The sequence below is a fragment of the Octodon degus genome, unplaced genomic scaffold, assembly GCF_000260255.1.
Source record: "Octodon degus isolate 3935 unplaced genomic scaffold, OctDeg1.0 scaffold00009, whole genome shotgun sequence".
NCBI classification, from domain to species: domain Eukaryota; kingdom Metazoa; phylum Chordata; class Mammalia; order Rodentia; family Octodontidae; genus Octodon; species Octodon degus.
The window spans coordinates 21,521,360-21,543,337 of NW_004524585.1; the positions used below are offsets into that span (position 1 = coordinate 21,521,360).

The 21,978-nt window shown below is 42.1% G+C and overlaps 1 protein-coding gene across 1 annotated transcript in view; it reads left to right on the forward strand.

Moving 5' to 3' along the window:
• Nucleotides 1-21,978, forward strand: part of LOC101578038 — a 116,491-nt gene that overhangs the window by 83,018 nt on the left and 11,495 nt on the right. Inside the window, exons 8-9 of the mRNA XM_004625467.2 lie at nucleotides 17,561-17,718; nucleotides 20,222-20,264. Of these exons, the coding sequence (XP_004625524.1) occupies nucleotides 17,561-17,718; nucleotides 20,222-20,264 (201 nt within the window). The remainder of the gene's footprint in view (nucleotides 1-17,560; nucleotides 17,719-20,221; nucleotides 20,265-21,978) is intronic.

Genomic DNA, 21,978 nt, shown 5'->3' on the forward strand with positions numbered 1-21,978 from the left:
CACTTATAGAGACCCTCGCAGGCTTTTCCCCAAAAAGAAGACTACATATGAGTTTTCCAGAGGTTTGCCTTCAGGATTTCCTACATGGGCTTCCTCACGGGCTACCCGACCACAGCAAATATGTCTCAGGATCTACTGTATGATTCTCATGTCTGCCAATTTGTATGGGTCTTACATTTCTCTGTGTGTGCTGTTCCCTGCCCCCATCCTGAAACAAACAAACAAACAAAAAATACCATTGATAGGCCTGAACCCAATATGTAGGTATCAGCAGCTCTATTCTCAGAACGTTAAAATCCAACCTTACTGCAATAACAGCCAACAAAGAGAACTCAGCATGGCCCTGAGTGGGGTAATTGCTCCTTACTGGGCATCACCTTGGTCAGCTGTCCATGCTCCAATTGCAAGACAGACCAGGAACATGGTAATGTCTCCACTTGCTGTAAGGAAAGGAGGATATGACCTGCTAGGGCTTCTAAGGTAGAAGCAATCCCCTGCTTAGGAACAGAGTTCAGATGCTGGCCCACCGAGGAGAATGTTAGGCTCAGAGATGACTGCAGCAGAAAGCTTACAGAATTTGAAATCAGTCGACGCCAAACCTGACCGTCCCCTTTGCCTTTGATTCCCTTTCTTACATTCAGTTTTCAAATAGGCTAAAGAGGGAAGAAAATGACCACAAGAATAAAACATCCCAGGTACCACACACTTTTCCCACAGTCAGGAGAGGTGCCATCTGCATTTTCAGCATGAGCAGGGAGCTCTGGGAGAAGCCGTGAGGCCTGAAGCCTCAGGTGAGAAGCTCCTCTCTGGGTAAGGGCAGAGGGCCATGTGAGTGAGATTCAGGACACTTCAGTTCTCTGCTCCCAACCTGGCCTTGCCATCCCTGGGCCAAGGTCCGATTGTTCTCTGTTCCCGTGGCTGGGTGGTCTTCTGCAGCAGTAATTTGTCTTAGGGTTTAAGAAGCCTCATCTGCCCCTGCTGAGCTCAGGCACCCGTCTGCTGGCCCTGCGCAGGACAACCAGAACAGATCGCTCATCTTTTTTTTTAATATACACATTTTTAACACTTCCTAGATCTCCTAAGTGATTTGTAGGGTCAGCCCTTCCATTTCTACCCCAAGCGCTGCTCTAAACGAGTAGCACAGATCCCAGCATTCGTAAAGATGACCTCGAGCTCCTACTCCTATCCGCCTCCTAACAACCTAACCACCTCCCTAGTCTCTATTCTGGGAAACTTTATATTCCACTGGCGGCAAGGACAGCCAACTACCTGAAGAGAATGATGAGGTCACTGGGCGCCCTGCACGCCTTCGGCTGACTGCGCTGGGCTCCAAGGCCGTCCTTGGGACCGCCGACACAGTGAATGCTAAATGGCGTGTGCTTCTCATTCCAGCAATTAACTTTGATCTCTGGCTTAATGCCGTGTCCAGTTGTTCTGGAAGAGTGGAAAAAATGCTCTCCCTGGGCCCCACTTGTTTGTACATATTTATTTAAGGGCGTCTGGAAGCTTATGTCTCTCCAAGGCACTGTGGGGGATGCCAAAGAATCATTCCGCACCCTTAAGAAGCTAATAGCACAGAGGAGGAGAAAATCGGTCGGCAAAATGTGACATCCATTATGCTCTGAGGTTGGACGAGAGACGGCGCTCTTCGCTCTGTCAACAGCTGAACACTATGTGCAGTTTAGGGTATAAGGCTGAAGAAGCGGAGAGCAAAAATAGTGGAGGTCGTAATGACGTCAGTAAGTACCTAAATATACAAGGTTAATTTTGAAAATGATAAATACAATTAATAGCAAGAGGCAGAAGGAAAGGAAGGGGAGGAGAGGGGAGGAAAGGAGAGTGAGAAAGGGAAGCTTCCTGCTTCCTGGTAAATATTCTTCTTCATGCCTACATTTCTTATAAGAGGTTGGACTATAAAATAATTTTCAAGGACTGGGGAGATGGCTCAGTGGAATTAGTGCTTCCCTGGCAAACACAAGGGCCTGAGTTCAATCCCCAGTTCCGCAAAAAAAAAAAAAAAAATAATAATAATAATAATAATAATAATAATTTTCAGTTGGGCTGGCAGCACATATATGGTCCAGTCTCAAAGGAAATGCTCAAAATGCTAACAAAAGTGCTGTCTTCCTCCCACTTGCCCCCTCTGTCTTGACTTGGCATGGTGGTTGGCATTTGTGTTCTAATGTTGTTCCTTCCAGGACAGCAGGATGACTGCCTAGCAAATGCAGATGCTCATAGATATCTAGTGCTTTTCCCTATTGTGGCTGTCCTGCACCTATAACCAGAACCTCCCTGCCCAGGGAAGGAGGGCAGGAAAGGTCATGGGCAAGAGGACACCAAGACTTGGTCTCAGAGAAGTAGGGAGTAGATCACGGTGCAAACTGCACTGTAATCGACTCATAAAACCTAGATTCAAAGACATAATCCTTAAACAATCTCTGGCTGCAGAGTAAACCATTGTGCTCTGAGGCTTTGCACTATGGTAGTAGGACTGCATCCATTACGTTGCCCTTACTCTTGGTGAGCTGCTGTTGCCCTTCACAAACACCGATGCTGCTATAGACATAACATCACAAGTTACCCTTGAGAAGAACTGAGTGGCTAGCACATGGGAGTTCTCCAAGTTACCGTTCTCTGTCCTCTGTGTCCTCAGATTCCATCACAGGTCAAAAACACTTAGGGCAAAATGTGTCTCTCCTGAATATTGTACGAACTATATTTCTTGTCATTATACCTAAATTACACAGAATAAAAACTACGTATATAGTATTTACATTGCATCAGGTATTGCAAATTGTAGAGATTGAAGTATATGAGACGATGTTCATAGGTTATATATAAATACTGTACCATCATTAGATCTGACTTGATGGTCTACAAATTTTAGTATCCACAAGGAATATTAGAACCAATTCTCTATAGATATGGAGGGACAACTGAATTGCTCCCAATATTCTGTGAACTTATGATTATCTGAAAAGAAAATGTTATATACAAAAGCACTTGTGTATCTTCTACCTATATTTTGGAATGAGGATGGAAGATAGGAAGGAGGAAAGAAAAAAAGAAAGGAAGGGAGAAAGGAAGGAAGGAAGGAAGGAAGGAAGGAAGGAAGGAAGGAAGGAAGGAAGGAAAAAAGTAGGGAGAAGGAAGGAAAGCAGGGAGGGAAGAAGGAAGAGAGGAAGAGAGAGACTCCAAGAGGGAAACTGAGAAGATGAAACATTTTAGCAGTACGGTCACACACTGTATACTGGGCATTATCAGACAACATGAGATAAAAACACAAACTTTGTCTATGAGCCAAAAAAGACTTAAAGCAGTGATGAGGTTCACATTCCAAAGGTAAAGGCTTTTCTTCCAAACCACTCTTGCCTTTTATCCCATCCAAATCCACCAAATGATCATCTACTGCATACTCACTGTGTAGAGGAATGTATTCTCCTGTGCTCTCTGGGTTCATAATTCAAGATCATTACATTTTAAACAAGGAATTCATTGCTGAATGCTGGTGAAATTCAAAACTAATCTGGACAAAAAATGATAAGTACTTAAGTTATCAGCTAAGTGAGTAATAGTGGAAATTGAGTGAACACAGTTTTCTTGGCCCATATGTTCTAAAATTCTTGTTGCATTTTTAAATTTAATAGTCACCTTTTTTTCTGAATTTTGTAACTGGCATTTACATGAGACTATTCAAATTGGCATAATTCAAATTAACATAAAAAGTGATTTAGAGATTCTAATAGAATTTCTTGGAACATATAAAATGAGAGGGAGAGAGAGAGAAGGTAGCAAAATTATTTGTGGAAACAAAGCAGGTAAAAAGAATTAAAGGAGCTATTCTTATATGCTCAACAATATTTTTAATACATCACAGTCTACCATTCCAAAGAATATTGTTTCTCAACTACAAAGCTAGAGCAGGATCCATGTTTTGAAAGTTTTGTATAAGCAGAACAAAAGTAAAAATTACAGCATTAAACCATTTTATGAGAAAATGCCACTTAGCTTTGAGGGTCAAAATGTTTTTCCATTGAAAGGAAAATTAATATCCACTCAATTCTCCTTCTGCTGTGTAAATGTGGAACAGAACAAATTAAATGTACCTATATCCCAAAGTCTTGGTACAGTCAGCAATTAGAGAACATTTTTCCATCTTTGGATGCAACCTAATAAGTCAGACCTCCTCTTGGCGGGGTCCATTATCAGAACATCTGCCCTGAACAGTCTGACCTTTTAGGCCAGTCTTCTGTAGTAGTGGAGCTATGAATATAGAAAGAAGGCCAAATCCACTAGAGAAGCAGTCATCCCCAAACTGCAGGGGCAGACAGAAAGCACGAAAATAGAATTAGTGAAACTGACTTCCGTAGTAGCTAACACATACCATTGCTAGGAAACCCAGTAAGACACCAACCAGCAACTGAGTCCATGAGAAATCTTCAGGATGAATGTCAGGATTATAGCCATTTGCAGTTGTCTGCTTGATTGATGAGAGTTTAATAAGGCGTGTTCTCAGAACCCAGCACTGGCCTAGCTACTGTAGGAAGAAAACACAGAAATCTGCTCAACAGAGCCTAGCTTACATGAGTCCGTGAGCTGCAGATGAAACAGCCCCACCCAAGGAAAGAGGAAGAACACCAGTCCTAGGCTGAAAAGACCCTAGGATCCAGGTCCCGACCCGCTTCTGGGTGAGCAGACACGGGCAAGCCAGAGAGTTCTGCGAGCTTTTTCTGCTGCTGTAGGATGAAGATAATGGCATTCCTGAGTCACAGGATTAATGTGAGTGTGATCTTTAGTGCATCTGGCCTTCATGAGGTAAATTGCATTTAGTGCAGACAGTTTAATGTTGTGGTTAGATAAACCTGGGTTCACATCCTGACTTTATCACCTATTAGGTCCATTTCCTTGGTCAAATTATCTAACTTTGCTTGCCTCATTTCCATGTTTGTAGGCTGCAGATACTATGACCCTCATCATAGACTGTTTTATTTCCTTGCCAAATTCATCAAGGAACATTAAGACGAACCTTTCTGGACATGAAGAAGTATCAGGGTCAAATAGTTTTTCTGATGCCTTTTGAATCTTTCCTTGAGGCAGAGCTAAACAATATTCAGAAATCATCTCAGCTATTTTTATCACTATGCTGGTAAAAGCATCTTTTTTCAAATGTCTAAGGTGTTCAGATGATTCCTTGAGATTAGACAAAAAGGAATTTGCTAGAGAGTCCCAGTCAGTTCTCTGGCAGTGACAAAGCAACTGCTGTGAAGACAAGGAAGGGCTCTGCCCTCCCTGATATTTCACAGTGCATTGCTTGATGGCCGTCTCCACGGGGCAGGATCAATGGGAAGGGTTGTCTCCACCATTTACTACAGATTCTAAGCCAAGCCAGCAGACAACTACATTTTTAGGTCCACAGGGTGATTTCCCATGGGAATTTATCACCTATGATTTGCTCTCTCCTTGTTATATAACTGGGTTTTATCTTTTGAAAATGGAGTACTCCGAGCTTATAGCATCCTCAGAAAAATAAACCATAGTCCCAATTGCTAATTTCACTTGGTTTCTCAGAGAAAGAAGAAACTATTTAATGGCATGGTAATTGCAAAGGCAGGGCATGAGCCATGCATAGCGTATTTGACAGAGGATGTGTAGGAAGAGGTAACTAAATGGTACAAATCTTGAAGAGAGTGGATTTCCGTATTCTCTCCACCAAGTGTTAAGTGTGTGAGGTAATGCTTGTGTTACTGAGTTCACCTTACCTATTGCACAATAATTCACATTTGTATTAATATACTCTTGCAATACATAGTAAATATATTAATGGGGTGCATTTTAAGGAATTGGGGTCATATGATTAGAAGGCCAGCAAATTTGAATCTTACAAAGCATGTAGTTAAACTGGAGGCCCTGGAAAGCTGTCACACAGCTCAAGGCTGAATTCTTGGAGAACATAATTCATTCTTTCAGAGGACTTCAGTCTTTTCCTCTTTAGGCCTTCAACTGATTAAAAGAGATGAAGTCCACTCAAATTCTAGAGGCTAATCTGCTTTGCTCAAAGTCTACTGATGTAAGTCTTAATTATGCCTTAGAAAATACCTTCATTGCAACATCTAAAATAGTGTCTCAGGCCTGCAAGATAGCTCAGTGGACTAAGTGCCTGCTTGGGAAAACCCAGGAACCAAGGTTCGATCCCCTGTCCTGCACGCAGCATCGGCTCCGCCACCAGGTGCACTGAGCCAGCCACTAAGTCCCTGCCTGGTGGCTTATGCCTGTAATCCCAGCGCTGGGGAGGTTGGAAGTAGGAAGATCACTCTGAGTCCAAGCTGCATAGTGAGACCCTGTACCAAATACATAAAAATAAATAAAATAATGTTTGGCTAAACACCTGGATGTCAAGTTAGTTGACATATAATTAACCATGATAGGAAACAGTTTTACCAGTGGAAATGTAATACAAAGAACTATGGACCAATTACAATAATTATAAATATCAGTGAAAAAAAGAGAACTTTTTATTAATTTTATTGAGAAACAAATAACAATAAGACAGTTTTAAAACCGATTAATAGGGACCGGGGAGATGGCTCAGTAGAATAAGCACTTCTCTGGCAAGTGCAAAGGCCTGAGTTCAATCCCTGGTTCTGGAAAAAAAAAAAAGATTAATAGTCCAGTTTCAATAATTAATACATTGCATATTGTTGTCTTCATAGTGGTTATTCATATTACAAGATGCAGACATGATATCCTGTCCAAACACTATTAGTACAAATCTTTCTTCTCATTGAATTAAGAGAACTTAGCTGTATATCTATCCTAACTATTTGGTATATACAAATACAAAATGGCCCTTCTTTGTATCCCCTTTTTTGTTTAGTTTTGTCAGAGATGGGTATTCCATTGCCATTTAAATATTGTAGGTGCATGAATTCAACAAAATGATCCAATAGAGTCCAGTAGTCCATAATAGTAGTGGGTTTTCTGTAGGACTAGCAATGTCAGAAGTGGTTGACTTGAGCCTTTTACAGCTCAGCATATTAATATGGCTTTACTTTTCATACCTTGTTATTCTTTTCTGCTGGATGGTTAAGATCAAGATAAAGCAAAACCTATATAACAAGAAATGTAACTTTTCTATCTGACAAAGTCAGTCAAATCCCCTCAGAATTTATCCTGAAACCTTATACTGCAGTTTGTAGATCCTTTGTTAGTGTCAGCCATGTGGATGAGTCACAGCCATTGCCTGACTAATTTGCTGTCTGTGAGAGCCTCAAAGAATGTTTTCTCTCCATGTTACTCCCCTTAGGCACACTCTACATAGTCGATCACGTTCTTCTGTGGCCCCATAATCTCCTTGATGAGAAAATTTGGGACATCACTGAGTTACAGGAAGATACAGTACACGTTCTCTTATGTCCTGAGTCTTCACTGACCTTAAAAGGCTAGGGCCAACATATTGACTGTCCTGGTAGCCCTTCTTTTTCTGTATAAAAAGAACTTTAAAAGAAATCTTAAGGCTGAACTAGAGTACCTAAAAACAAATTTAAAACCCCAGACCTCATTGGAGAAGTTTGATAGCAGTTCCCTGGATAATGGAGAATTTGGGGATGTCATCCATCAAGAACTCATCCAGAGACTCTGGGCAAATAAAAATGGCCTGCTAGAGCTCAGGTGAGCCAGGGCTGCTAGGCAGGTGTGCAGTGGTTCAGGAGTGCTGAGGCTGCCCGGGTGCTGTGGCAGGTGTGAGGTCCAGAGGGCGTGCTGTTTGCACTGGGTCAGGCTCAGAGCACACCCAGGGCAGAGGAGAGCCAATGGAGGTGCCTCAGCATGCAGGGGAGTCGGGTGCATTAGAGGACACTGGGAGACCACAGTGGGTGCTGCTGGAACTAGAAGCTGGAGAAAATCCAGCTGGTTTTTTCAATAACCTGGTGTCTTTTGAGTATCTCTTAGGCTAGGAGTGCCGGCTTCTAGGCAACCAACCACACAGAGTGAGGGAAGGCAGTGCAGACTAAAACTCCAGGCTGGAGAACAGGACTGCATTCTCTGGAGCTTCTCATACTGCGCCACCAATCCCAGACAGAGAGTGGGGAGATCCTGCAGAGAGCGCGAGTGCTTAGCACCGGGGAAAACCCCGCGGGGCTGAAGACCAAGGAACACGCAATGGCCTCCTGGCTCTTTTGGAGCCATCCCCAGGCGCCAAGGAGAACCCCTTCTTCCTGCCACGCTCTCTGCTGCTTTGCACTTCATGCCAGCTGGAGGAGAAAATTACCTAAAAAATCCAAGTCTGTTTGCCAAGATCAGGCGATAGCATGCAAGTCTGAAGCAAAGAGGCAGAAGATTGGCAACCAGCATCGCAAGCAGTGGGAGAGAAGCAGATCTCTGGTGGGTGTTCTCAGGCCTGCCAGATTAAACAGTTAAAGGTCTCCTTCAGAGAAGCTCCATCGCTGGGTATGACAGGTTGGCTCCAGTCCCCCAATTTCTGTAATGTAGGTGGCAGAGCTTATTGGATGCTTAACCCTCCCCAGGCTCAGATCTGCAGGATTCATCACAGGCCTCTGGTTAAACTGGGACATAGGAAGGAGATGCCAAGGAAAAAGAAAATGTCTCTCACAAGCTATCATTCTAACTGACAAAAGGGAAAAGGTAGGAAGAGAAACTCGAACAAAGTACAAAGGAAGCTCCGAAGGAAGTGCCAAGTAAGCCATCTACTGTGTAGATAGCTAGCTGAATCTCCTGGGGCCGGAGTACTCCTTTCCAGGGGGATCTTGGCACCTCTTCCATAACGAGGGGCAGAATAGGCCAGGCTAGGCCCACGTGTAATAGTGGATATGCTGAATTTTCAAAAAATCTAGGGATCTAAGAATATGACCCAGAAACTGGGATGACAAACTGCTGCCAAAAATGAGATGCTCTGGCCAGGGGTAGAGCACTTCTGGGGCATGCATGAGACTCTGGGGAGTGGAGGAGGGAGAAGGAGAGGGAGAGGATCAGTGATGGACAGGGAAAGCATAGGGAAGATGCGGGGAGGGCAAGGGAAGGAGGAAACTGGAAAGGCAGTCTAAGGCTAACGGCCAGGTAGAGCCGGACGCCGAGCACAGCGCAATGCCTAGCAGATGGCACTGTCACACCCCAAGTCTGGTGAAAGGAAGAGAGGAAGGGTTGTGAGGAGAAAAAAAACCCTGAGTGCCTGGGTTGTTAAATCAGGCATGAGAAGTGCAGGTTTGGCAAAGACCAAAAGGCAAGCTTGCAGATGTGACTGCAGAGGAAGTGACACTCAGGCGCCAAAGCCCAGCTTTCCGCAGAAGCCTGGATTTCTGGGGGTGATGGGGGCTTCTCAACCAGAGATCATTACTTGTTATGGCTTGTGTGCATTTGTCCCCCCTAAGTCTCATGCAGTTATTGAGGGACAGTTCTACCGTTTGTGATTAATTCATGATCGAAGGCTGGGATTATGGGTCTGAGTACTAATGGGATTATGGATTTGAGTGCTACACCCAGCCTGGGGCAGATAGTCTGAATGTAACATTAGAGAGCCAGAGAGACAGACTTGCTTTCTACAGCCATTGTTGCTGCTACTCTTCCCTTTTGCTCTTGCTGTTTTGCTGCCTTCCACTACCATCAACTGCTGCCCTCTGCCATGTGCCACTCTGCCTTGGAGTCAGCTGAGTATGGACTGAAACATTCAGTAACTGTGAGCCAAATAAACCTTTCCTTCCTTCATTTTTAGTATCAGGTATTTGTCCCAACAATGAGAGAAGAATAACTGAGATATTACTGAATCCTTCAAATCTCCGTTCATGGGCTGGGGCTAAGCATTCAAAAGGCCCTGCCATGGGACTCGCGGAAATCTAGGGACAGGAGACAAATCTAGGTCATTACAAGACAGGGAGTCAGGTCACCCAGATGCCCTCCACCCCACCATTTTCAGCAATCCCTCCCCCACCCATGCTGGCCCCAAACTCCCCTCCTCCCAATCATGATTATTATTAGTTTTGGAAAAGGAGATTTTCTTACGCAACCTCCCAAACCCTCGAGATGTCAGATGTAGAAAAGAAACAGCATTTACTGAACCATAACATATATACCATAAAATATGTGCCACACACACAACATAGTTGGTTTTCACTCCTCCTCACAGAGGAAGATGCTGTGACCCCTGATTTTACAAATGAAGAAACTGAAATTCAGAGAAATTAAGCTCTTCGGCTTGTCCATGCTGTTTGTAATTTTTAGACAAAAGAAATCCTCTCAATAAAGCCCCTTGCTGTTCATCTGAAAGCTCCTTGTGAACTACTTTTGTAGAGTCTCACTTCGTTTTTATCAAATTTCTATGTAATAATGAAAGCTAAAGTGTCTACACTTAAAAAGCCCCAGGCTGTGCTCTTACACATTATGAGCTCAGTCCCAATAACAATAGCATTTTATAGGGAAGAACCCTAAGACAGAGAAATGAATTGAAATGATCAGAATGAACAGAATAGCTGTGATAAGGACCCCAAAGTGTAAGAGTAGTGACGCAAAGAAGGCACCAGGACATGGGCAGTGAGTGGCAGATTAAGTCTAGTACAAGGTGACGACATTTAGAGAACAGGATAGACAACACAGTGTGTGCAGCCCTGGCACTGTTGCAGGCAGCCACCAGAAGCCGCAGAAGGTAGCTCTGAAGGCAGGAGGGGCTTCTGCACACTGTCCCTAGAGGGGAACCTCTGAGGGTAAACATTAGCGAGTCCCCATTTTATAGCTGGCCTTGTCATCTCCTGGCTATAAACAAGATCACAGCTATGGTGGGATGAAAGTACTGGGTTGTGATCCCCTAAGGAATAGCTGAGGAGCTGGGAGAACACTGAAGGGGAAGCGTGCGACAGAGGCCAGATCTATCTCTTTTAAGCTCTGCCACCCAGGTGGCCCAGACTCCACTACTACAGGCCCTCCCCTTTGGCTGACTTTCCACTGGAAACCTGTGTGGGCACAGCACCATGGTCAGTCGGTGCAGACAGACCCAGTGGCAAGAATTGCCCGTGTTTCCTAGAGCCTGGAGACTCCGTAGTCCCAGGAAGTGACACGGTGCAGCCAGCATGTAATTGCCACTCCTAAAAACTATTTCCCACTCTTGGCAAACAGAAAGAAAACACACACTTCTGAGCTTGCAGCCAGCAACCTCTGTTAATGTCACAAATGCAGCCAGGCATCTTTAGAAAAGCCATAACCATATTTAAGGATGAAGTATTTTATCTCTGTACTTCTATTCAGACTAATCAGTTACTACAGCATTGAGGGACAATGAAATTGTCTTTAGCTCAGTTCCTTAGCTAAAGTAAAATCACATCGAATTCACAAGGCTTAAGCAAGGAATCCTAATCACCAGGATTAGGAACAAACCTTGGTGTTGTAAATTCACTTTGCATTCTACACGCTGTCCTTTTCTGTTCTTTCTTACCAACTTGGTGGGGGGACATGCATGAGTAAATAATTGCATTCACACTTAAGAACACGCATACATAAATAATTCTGAGTGCCCACAGTGGGGGCAGCAAGGTCCCCAGAGGGTCAAAATTTGTATCAGTTCACAGGACAAAGGCAGCAAAGGTCACAACGGTGCCAGCACTGGCGCATCTCCCTCCTTCCTTCTCACACTGACTTTGCTTCTCTCCTGATCTTCTCAGCTGTGACACTGACAGGGGCCACCAGACGAGTGATGGGCTCAGGCACTGGCAGGGAAGAGACTACAGCAAACTGCCACCTACTGTGGAGGAGCTCCCACATCACTAATAAGGCTGCAAAGGACACTCCTGCCCTAGTTGCACTTCAAGCTCTCAGGCTTCGTTTCAGTTTCCTACCTGCATTTTTGTGCACCCCTTCATGTGGTATTTTGCTTGAGGACATGCCTTATTTCCCCATAAATTTATCTTGACTCTGCTTTCTCCCACTGAGAATTCACTCATTCTCATGCCTAAAGATATCTTTCTCCACCTCCTCAGTTTGTGAATTTTCACTGCTGTTCTCAGATAAAAGTGAAATAGTGTCCCAGGATTTTCCATGGTTTCAACTAGAAAGCCTCTCAACAGCAAAAACTTTTTTTCAAGCAAATCTTTGACTAAAGAAAATAATTCAAAAACACCTGTAGGTAATCTTATTCTACCAGAACCAAGTTGCAGGAAGATACAAATGTCTTTGACTATATTGTTCTCTCCAGAAATAATTAGAAGCGTATTCTCTAAGGGCTGAGTTTTTGTCACTATTATCACTTACTAGTTCCCATGTCTGAGCATTCTGACCTTCGCTATTATTTCTGTAGAATTACTTCCAGGATAGACAATGTCAGTGTTACTCAGCATCATTCAATGCCGTCTGGCACGCAGCCTCTGGAGCTCCCAAGCAGGTCCTTGGTAATCCCTCCAGCATCCTTACCATTTCAATCTGTGCGGCACACAGAAGCAGCTGGGCCTCGGAATTGGCTTAGGAATAATGAAACGGAGCTAGAAAAATGTCGTGCCATGGGAAGGAGGATGGGGAGCTGGACAAAACAAAAGTATTCAATAAATTGTCATTGTGCTCAGCACTGACGTAAGAGGGAACTTGGCAAAGCTGTGGAGAAGGAATCAAACAAAACCAGTGTAAGAATCACTGCCAAACCAAGGGATTGAGTTTTGCTTAAGGGGGGAGTTAAATGCCCCAAGGCCATGGCAGTCAGGTCACAGGAGGGATTCTTGTGGTCCCTTATCTCTAAAAAACATTGGATTGGGAAATGTGGCATGGTTCAGACATCATGAGGAGTAGACCACGTGGAGAATCTTTTCCAACCTCTGCCTGTCCTGTGAGTGTAGTGTAAAGGTGCCCAGGCTGGGGAGACTGAGAAAAAAAAGTAGGACGCATAGGCACCATTGCCTGCACCCCCTCCTGCTGCACTGGCTCTGTGGCCACAGCAGCAGCTGAGATCAGCACAGATGGAATCTGGGCCATGCTAGAGGCTGCAGAAGAGGCAATAATCCTCATTTCTTTAACTCCAGTCCACTAGGCAACGATTCAGGGTTCTCAAACAGATGCAACTTGAGCAGCTTTGAGCAGAATTTGTGTGACAAATGCTATTCCTGTTTGTGTGGTGCAAGCCATCTGTGTGAATTTCTTAGAGTTGCACTGCAGCAAAGGCTACAGAGCACTGTCCACCCTGGAGGGGCCTCAGCCCTGCTACTGAGGCCAGCAAAGCATCTGAGCTGCACGGTGGGTCCTCAGAATGCAGACCTAGCATGCATTTGCTCTTAGCGAATGAGCACACACCTTACTTATCAACAGAATAAGGCCTCTTGACCTTATGTATAGCTCCCTCTTTCCTTTTACCCTTTAAGTTGTTTCTGGGAAAATCATACAACGAGCCACGACATTTAGGAATGCAAAATCTTTTTTTTATTTTTTAATGTGATTTTTTTTTTTCTTTCAGAACCGGGGATTGAACTCAGGGCCTTGCGCTTGCTGGGCAAACGCTTATTCTACTGAGCCATCTCCCCTGCTCTAATGTGATATTTTTGATCATGTACAATTATTATATGATGTTCTACCTTCCTGATATGTACTAAAGCAGATAAAAATTCTAGGTTTCTGGTCTCTTTTCTAGGAATGTTGATATTAAGCTACTCTGAATCTTGAATGTTGCCATAGCCATTAGCTGCCAACTTCCAAGAACCAACAGCCCCTCCAATCCCAGGAACCCAATGAGCTGGGCATCTGATAGATGCAGTATGGGACAACAAAGCCAAAAAATGAGGGCATGAATTCTTTTTATTTTTCTTTTTGGTCTATATAATCCTTGGGAATCTCATGGAACCTTAGTTTTCCCTCTAGAATGGGCTTCCAATAGTATTGGCTTCCTATTTTACAAACTAGTTGTAAATATTAGAAAAGATAGAGGTCATTAAAGTGGAGTATAACTATGAGGTGTTATCTTTGGTTGGAAAGTATCTGATGCACCCACTTGAGTTGCAAGGTACCTTTTGCATGGGTGTTTATATACACGAGTAAATGAACACATGTATGTCTGGAAGGAAAGAGAGGCTGTGGTTTTCTTCAGTGTCACAGAGAGCTTAAGTACCTAAAACTAGTTAGAACAGAGGACATACTTCTTAGTGATACGGACATGTATAGGTACACAAAACAGGTCATCTAAGACATTCAATCTAAAATACTGAGATTCAATGTGCTCACTTGATATTCAACAAGAATCTGTTAAGGGTCTAATTTTGTACACAACACAGGCTGACTTTTGCTAACTGGTATCCCTTTTCACTTAGCATTTGACTGCCAAGAAAATGTTTTCCCATAAAAAAAGAAGGACAAACATTTATTTTAAATAAATATTTGGATAACTCGTGAAGAAGGGACATTTCACCAAAGAAAACATTTGATAGTTAATAAAGTTATTTCATGGTGTAGTAAACGGCCTTTCATTAGACAAATACAAGCCCAATGGCAAATGAAAACCCAAGGGGAGGCAACTGTCCACCTACTATGAAAGACAGAAACATTACTGAAGACTAAGAGGTAAGGAGAGTCACGAAATTTAATAAGGTGCTGGTGGGAAGGTTCAGTGGGTGCAGCCACTTTAGAAAACAGCTTGGTAGTTTTTTATAAAGTTGAAAATAAACTTAATATGACCCCAATTTTTCATCAATTTACTAAGAGATACGAAAGTATACGTCAAAGACATGTATACAAATTATTGTAGAAGTCTTGGACAAAATAGCCCCAAACTGAGCTAGGTGTGGTAGCCTACATCTGTAATCTCAAATTTGTAAGGCTGAAGCAAGAGAATGGCTATGAATCTGAATCCAGCCTAGGGTACATACAGAGTTCGAGGCCAATCTGAACTGCATAAAGACACTCTTACCTCAAAAACGCTAAGTAAATAAATAAGTAAGTACCCCCAAGTGGGGGAGGGTCACCAACCAGTGCATGTATAGACGAAATGTGGCACAGTAATATACTAGAATGTAATAGAATAAAAAAGGAATGAAGCACCAATAAGGGCCACAAAACAGAAGAAACTTGAAAGCAGGGCACTAAGTGAAAGAAGCCACTCACAAAAGACCACACATTTTATGAAACCACTTACCTTTAATGTCCACGAGTGGAAACCATGTAAGGCAGAAAACCTACCTTTGGCCTCTGATAGAAGGGAAATGATGTCAGTTGATTCAAGTAATCTCCAAGGAAATTTGGGGACCAATGAAAAAGTTCTAAAACTGGATTCTGTGAAATACACTGTTGGAATTTGGTGAGAATGATATTAAAACAGTTTATTCTGCTGCAGATACTCTTAATGAATTTTTATTCTCCAGAATATTTGCTTGAATCTGCTGTATAGATTCCATTTTTTCCTATGCACAGCATTCATGGCTTCTACAGTTTTCTTAAGCTTTTCTATTTTTTATCTGTACCTGCTCTATGGTCACTTAGCATTGTTTATATTGTGGGCACAGTCTGCAATTATCTGGGTAATTACGTCTGACTTGATTTTTTCCTAGAGCCTCCTTCAATTGCTTTGTTGTTGCCCCTTTTCAGAGGCCAGGTGGATGGCTTTGGGGTTGTCCCATCTCATTTTCTCCTCGGCTTGCCTTCGGTAAACTGGATTATGTGGGATTGCATCTTGTTTAAGTGTCTTAGAATTTTCGTTTCTTTTTTTAGTCTAATTTCTTCAGTGATGCTTGTAAATTGCCTGTAGCAAGTTGCTTTATTTTTAGCATTTAGGACCTTTGGAAAATGATTACTTCTCTGAGTTATCTTCCAGGTATAGCTGATTTTTAAGGTTTGAGTTTTTTGCAAGACCCCACCTCTTTAATTTATTGGGAATGAAAATATTGCTGCCTGCTTGCACTGGCCCCTGGTTCTTTGGTTCTGTACCACATTATTTTTTGACTCCTAGTCAATCTCAGTCTTAGAATACCAGGAAATATAGCTGTTAGAATAATTATGTCACTTTTGTCTAAAGTGGGACAGTCAGCAATAGCAATAGCGTGAAACACAGCCTAGAAAATGACAAACTGAGGTAACCATTAATATGCCTCCTTTGACCTTACAAACTATATTTGTGGATATATAACAAAAGTCTAAAATTAGCCAGAAAATGAGACACAGTATAAAAGTCCTTCATATATGTATTTTACCCTCAGGGATTATTTATAAGGGGTGGGGAGAAAATAGAGAACTAGTAGTAGAAATGGAAGAGATTAAAACAGCCTGGAAGACAGAGGGGAAACATGCTAACTTTGGGAAACTGGTGCAGAAGAGTGGAGAGAAAGAGACAAGGTAAAAATAAAGAAAACAGAACAACATTCACAAAGAGACTAGATACTATGTTCACCCTCGTATAAAACAAGTCAAACAATATAGAAGAAAACAAAAACAAAGCTACAAAAGCAAAAATAAAAAAAAGATAGAGAGAGAGACAGGGAGACAGGGAGACCCACTTAATTCCACTTCCAGGTTTGTCACAGGTCCCAGATAGACCACATTGGAGACAAAGTCCAAATAAGTGTCGATTTATACCTGCACCTTCTGGAGGAAACCAGACTCATTCAGCCTGCAACCATCAGCACACCTCTGTGGGGGCCCTCACCAAGCTGGGAGCAGCTAGATGGAACCCACAGCTGCTCTGAGCTCTGAGCTCTGAGCTCAGTTAGCGTCTCTCCAAGATGGCTTCTAGTTAATCACTCTTGCCCACGGGGACTACTGAGGCCTCGGCACTCACCGCCAGCTAGTTCATTCCTTCATGTCCATTGCTCCCTTCCATTTCTACATTCTCCGTGGAGACCTCTGCTGATGTTAGCAGTCACCATGTATCTTCAGGTTTGAATCGCTCCTCTAGCACAGTGAGTTCCAACTCATGGAGAAGGTACCCTGGCTACCACCTTGGTTTTTGAACTTTCCCCTTTTTCTCTCTCCATGGGCTTTAATTCATGCCTCAGATCCTTTGTAGGTCCAGAGGAGCCACTTACCTCCTTCTTGTCTTCCTTGAGCTACTTACTATATTACAGTGTCTCGATGTCAACTCTCAAAGAAGCTCTTTTTCTGCTGCTTACCACTCTGCCATCTTGTACCATCCTCCCCCAAGCACATAAATTTTGTGATATTTCAATTTCTTTTGGTGTTCCTTTTTTCTGATGGAAAAAGTGAGCTTTGATAATCCGTGACATATAAAAATCAATGATACTTTATCAAGTTGGCATGAATTAAACATATAGTAAAAGAAAAAAAAAGGCTATTCCAAAGTGATGGGGAGCAAGCTTAGGCAGGTGCAGGGGACTGCTGTTTGATCCCTGGCAACACACACCATGCTAGCCCCACCCTCAGGTTGGGCTGAGCTGGAAAAAAAAATCATGGGGAAAAATATTTCAGGTGAAAAACAATTGAAGTTCCATGGCTGTATAAAGCAGAATGTAACCTACCAAACCATGTTGGCTTTATTGTCATATTGGACCAAAATAAGCACTTCAATACTTCTTTGTTCTCTTATTTTATCATTTATCTGCTTAGTTATAGAGCCCATACTGAAAATCTTCCTTATCAATTGCAGGATGAAGGAAAATTACCACCTCTAGAAACAGTAAAATTAGAAGGTGCTGAAGTTTCCATTGATAGCAGCTTGGGAAAACCGTTCGTGTTTAACTGTACCCCTCAGTCTGGAAATAGAATTTTTTGCCTATGTGCAACCTCAAACCAAGAAATGAAAAGGTAATTTATTCAACTTTTGCCTCACCAATTTTACTATGATAATTCATTAATCTTTTACTTCACCTGTTTCATTTTGAGTGGGCGAATGCTTCTTCAGCAGCAGTCTTACAGATTCTTGGGACTAGAAGCAGGACAGAATGCGAATTTGTGACATGAGTCAATAAGTTGTTTTGTTCTTAGGTAAAAGAAGTGTATTTCTTCATCATTCATTCGTTTTTTCTAACTGAATTTTTTTAAAGTATATTCTTCTAACTCAATTGCTTTATTTTGTATCTTCTAAAAATGCTAAATATCCCCATAGCAAACATATAGCATCCCCTTGCAAGATTTATGTATTTAAGCTAATTTGACATACAGTCATTAGTATAAAACTATTGTAGCAAGATTCCAATTTGCAGTGAGAGGTGATGAAGAAAGAAAGGAAAAAGCAAAAAGAAAGAGAAGATTTGAAGGGAAATAAATGATGTGTGCAAGCATATAATCCAAGTGCGGGGGAAGAAATACGCACGCATTCTGGGACAGTGGGCTATGGACACTGACCATAGCAACCACCGTCATTACTCAACGTGTCTACCAACAAGAATGGAAATCATTGGTCAATCCAGTGAGTCAAGTGGAAGTTGGAGAAAGTACTGTGCATTTGGAGTGAGAGGTGTGATTGAGTGGGGGAAGAGCTAATGACAAAATGGTAGTTGGTCAGTAGTGTTTAGTGGCCATAGTATATCGCTTTCAAAGAATTGAGACCCAGCTCCAATGTTGAAAGAACTAACAGGCCTGAAACTTTGGAGGTAAACAATAGAAGGTCTATATGTGTAGAAAATTATGTACTCAAATGTCTATTTCTTCAGAGGACAAACAAGGGAATATGCTGATAATTCTTTTTTAAAAAATCTATTTTAAATAGCGAAGAACAAAAGCAAACCAACAAAAATAACTTCAAAAATACAGAATTTCAAAACAAGGTCATGGGACATTAACAATTGTTGTTATATTACATATTGTTATCTTCAAAGTAGTTGCTCACTTTACCAGATATAGGTATGCAAGGCTGATCAAACAATTAAACATTTATTGTTCCTTTCAGTGACAGTATTTTGATACATGCACAAAACAGTTTTGTGTAAACTGATATATGCCTAAGATGTTGTCTTAAAGTTTTTATGGATTATCAATATGATGAAGAGCCAATCCTTGCCTTAAAGAAAAATTACTCTAAGAATATCGAACATTGATTTGACATTTTTAATGCAAAATAAAAATTGAGAAGTGTGAGAAGGGAAGAAAAAGTGCCACAGGAATTTAGGAGTTTTCTATGTGAAAGTAAGGGAGTTATTTCCAAAAAATGTGTCATGGGATCAGATAAGCATACAAAAGAAGAAATGGAACATAAGGGGCAAAGGAAATAAACCAAGCTTTGAGGGAAACAGCAAACAGTATGATTTGATTGGGATTTAGGGGATTTAAAAGAAAACTGAAAAAGATTGCCAAGATAGGATGGGGTGGATAAGCTGGTGCCTGGCAGAGACACGATAAAGCAAATTCAGTCTTTGAGAAGGGACAACTAAGAGGAGCCACAGTGTCTTGGAGAGAGGATGCAGGACAATGGCCATTTATCTGTACTTCCACGTTTAAGACCAGTGCTCTCCAGTTCTTTTTTTTTATGAATTTTTTATTGTAGGTTTATTTTTTTCCATAATTTTATTGAGAAACAAATAGCAATGACACAGTTTCAAATCAAATTGGTAGGACAGTTTCAATAATTAACACATTGCATACTGTCTTCCTAGTGGTTATTTGTTGTACAAGATGCAAACACGATAGCCTATTTACAAACACTATTAGAACAAATCCCTCTATTCCTTGAATTAAGAGAATGTAACTATATATCTATCCTAACCATTCTGAATACACAGATAGAAATGGTCATTCATCTGTGTCCCCTTTTTTTGGTTAGTTCCGTCATTTCAATATTATAGGTGTGTGAACTCAGCAAAATATTCCAAAATAATCCAGTTGAAGATGTACTCATAAGTGAAATAAACCAGACACACATGTGTAAATATCATATAGTTTCCCTAGTATAAGAACTCAAAAGAAGAAATACAAATAGAAAGGTATGATATAATTAAAAGGAAAGCAAGAATTTGAGGACTAGACAATGAAGAGAGAACAAGGAGAAGAGCTAGGCAACATGACAGAGGCAAGCCTTCCAGTTCTTATACCAATGGTTATCAGCCCTGCTGATGTTAATAAATTCTGTGCATTGGTAAAATAAAGTAATTAAATTACAATAAAGATGTAAACTATACCAGGCATGGCTGAGGTTTTTGCCACACAATAACACTATCTTTACAAGAATGTGTTGTTCTTCACTCAAGAATTTAGAGCAGTGCCATCCATCTGAGTCCCAGGATTGCTCTGTCTAAAATATGATTCAGCAAGAACAAGCCCCTCTACGTTGAGTCATGCTTACCTAGTCTCCTTTCATCTTCCTGTCTTTCAGGTGGCTTGAAGCAATGGACAGAGCTGCCCATCCCACCCACCAGGCAAGGCTCCTCAGCATTCATCTCTGCCTTCATCCCAGCTTTGCTTCTCAGGGGGTGGAAGAGATAAGTGAACTGACCTGCAGTCCACCCTGGGCTGCTCAGATCTGTTCCGAAATCTGGCGAAGGAGATTTTAAGTCAACAGGACTTTCTGCTTGTGTCCCGCAGGGAAGCTTAACATTCCTGCTGCTGCCTTTATCTGGGGGATTTGTATAACATCTCTTCTAGTAAGACGCAGTGAGGAGTTGCACGGGGTGGAATTTCAGTTTTGCACAGAGCAGTCTAATAGTTCTGAGGATGGAACAGTGCTGCTGTCCTAAGATCTCAGGGGTATCTTGGGATTGGCTGAGCAACTTATTAGAGAATGAGTACACTTTGTTCAGGTTTACCATGCTTTATGTTCATAGCCTTATACCATAGACACATCAGGACAGCTTTCACAATCCCTTTCCATTTGCCATTATCAACTTCAGAGCAATGCATTTCTTCCTTCCTTTTACCTGCAAACTGATAGACAATTTCGTAATATCAACAGGTGAATCATGTCTCTGCCTAAGCCACTTGATAGTTCTCTTCCTGAGCTTATTCTACAACCTGTTGGGGTGAAAATTTTCAGCCCCCGTTATTTCATTTTTATGCTTTGGGTATAATTTCCAACAAGGCTGTAGGTTGTCCTACAGTTTGCTTATTTCCTCACAAAATGGCAGAGGAACAGAAGGCTTTCACTCTCAATTATCTTCTCTACATAATTTGGTTCTTATACATTTGAAAAAAAAAATCAGATTATCTGAGCATGAATGTACCTTGCCTTCTAACTGCTTTCAGGGCAATCACAAGCATCGCCATATGACAAACAATTAGTTTCTTTTTATCTGCGGCCCTACATTTAATGCACTCGCCCACCTTGCCGAGCCTCATGGTAATAAGCTGGGGTAGTGTTAAAAGCCCTGCTAATGCACTCAGAGTGTCTGCAGCAAAGTGGAAAAACGCACACCCCACTCTCAGCAGGCTTCCACCTCACAGCAAATAATAGAGCCAGCTCTGCAGTCTGGAATCTTTTTCTACTCCTTGTTAAGATGAAAGGGCAAAAATAAAACCGAACAAAGAAAAGAAAAAATGGCAACCAGGAGCAGGGTGCTCTGATAAAGAGATAAAGCTCAGTGCCTCCAGTTTTGGGTCAGAGTTCTCAGAAAGAGCCTGTCTCGCAGGCTTGGGGACTGAGGACTGCCCTCCAGGGTATGGGATCTCCATTTATCATCAGCCTTCCACATGACTGACTCTGAGAGCCTCGGGTCTGAGCTGGCCTGGGGCATTTAACTTGTTTATCCACACAAATGGGGGTCCCAGTAGAGAAAAGCAGGACCCCGGGACTGCTGTTACTCACAGTCGACTTAGCAGGGACAGGCCCAGGAGGACAATTCCTCTGATGAGGGACTCAGTCCCCACACTGATAGACAGAGATGTTAGAAATGGACCATGCTGAGGTGTCTATTTCTGTTTCTTTTTTCTGTACTGATCCTCCTGTTTTTCGGCTTGTGGTCTTTTGATTTTCTCTGAATGTAATAGAAGTCAAGGAGAAGGGATGTCGATGGGTTTGAAAAGGAGGAAAAGTTCTCTATGGACAATGGAAAAGTTACAGCTTCTGAGCTTGTTACTCAAGTCTTCAGACTGTCTTAGTAACAGGACCATTCAGGGCAGTGACTTCCTGAAAGTCAG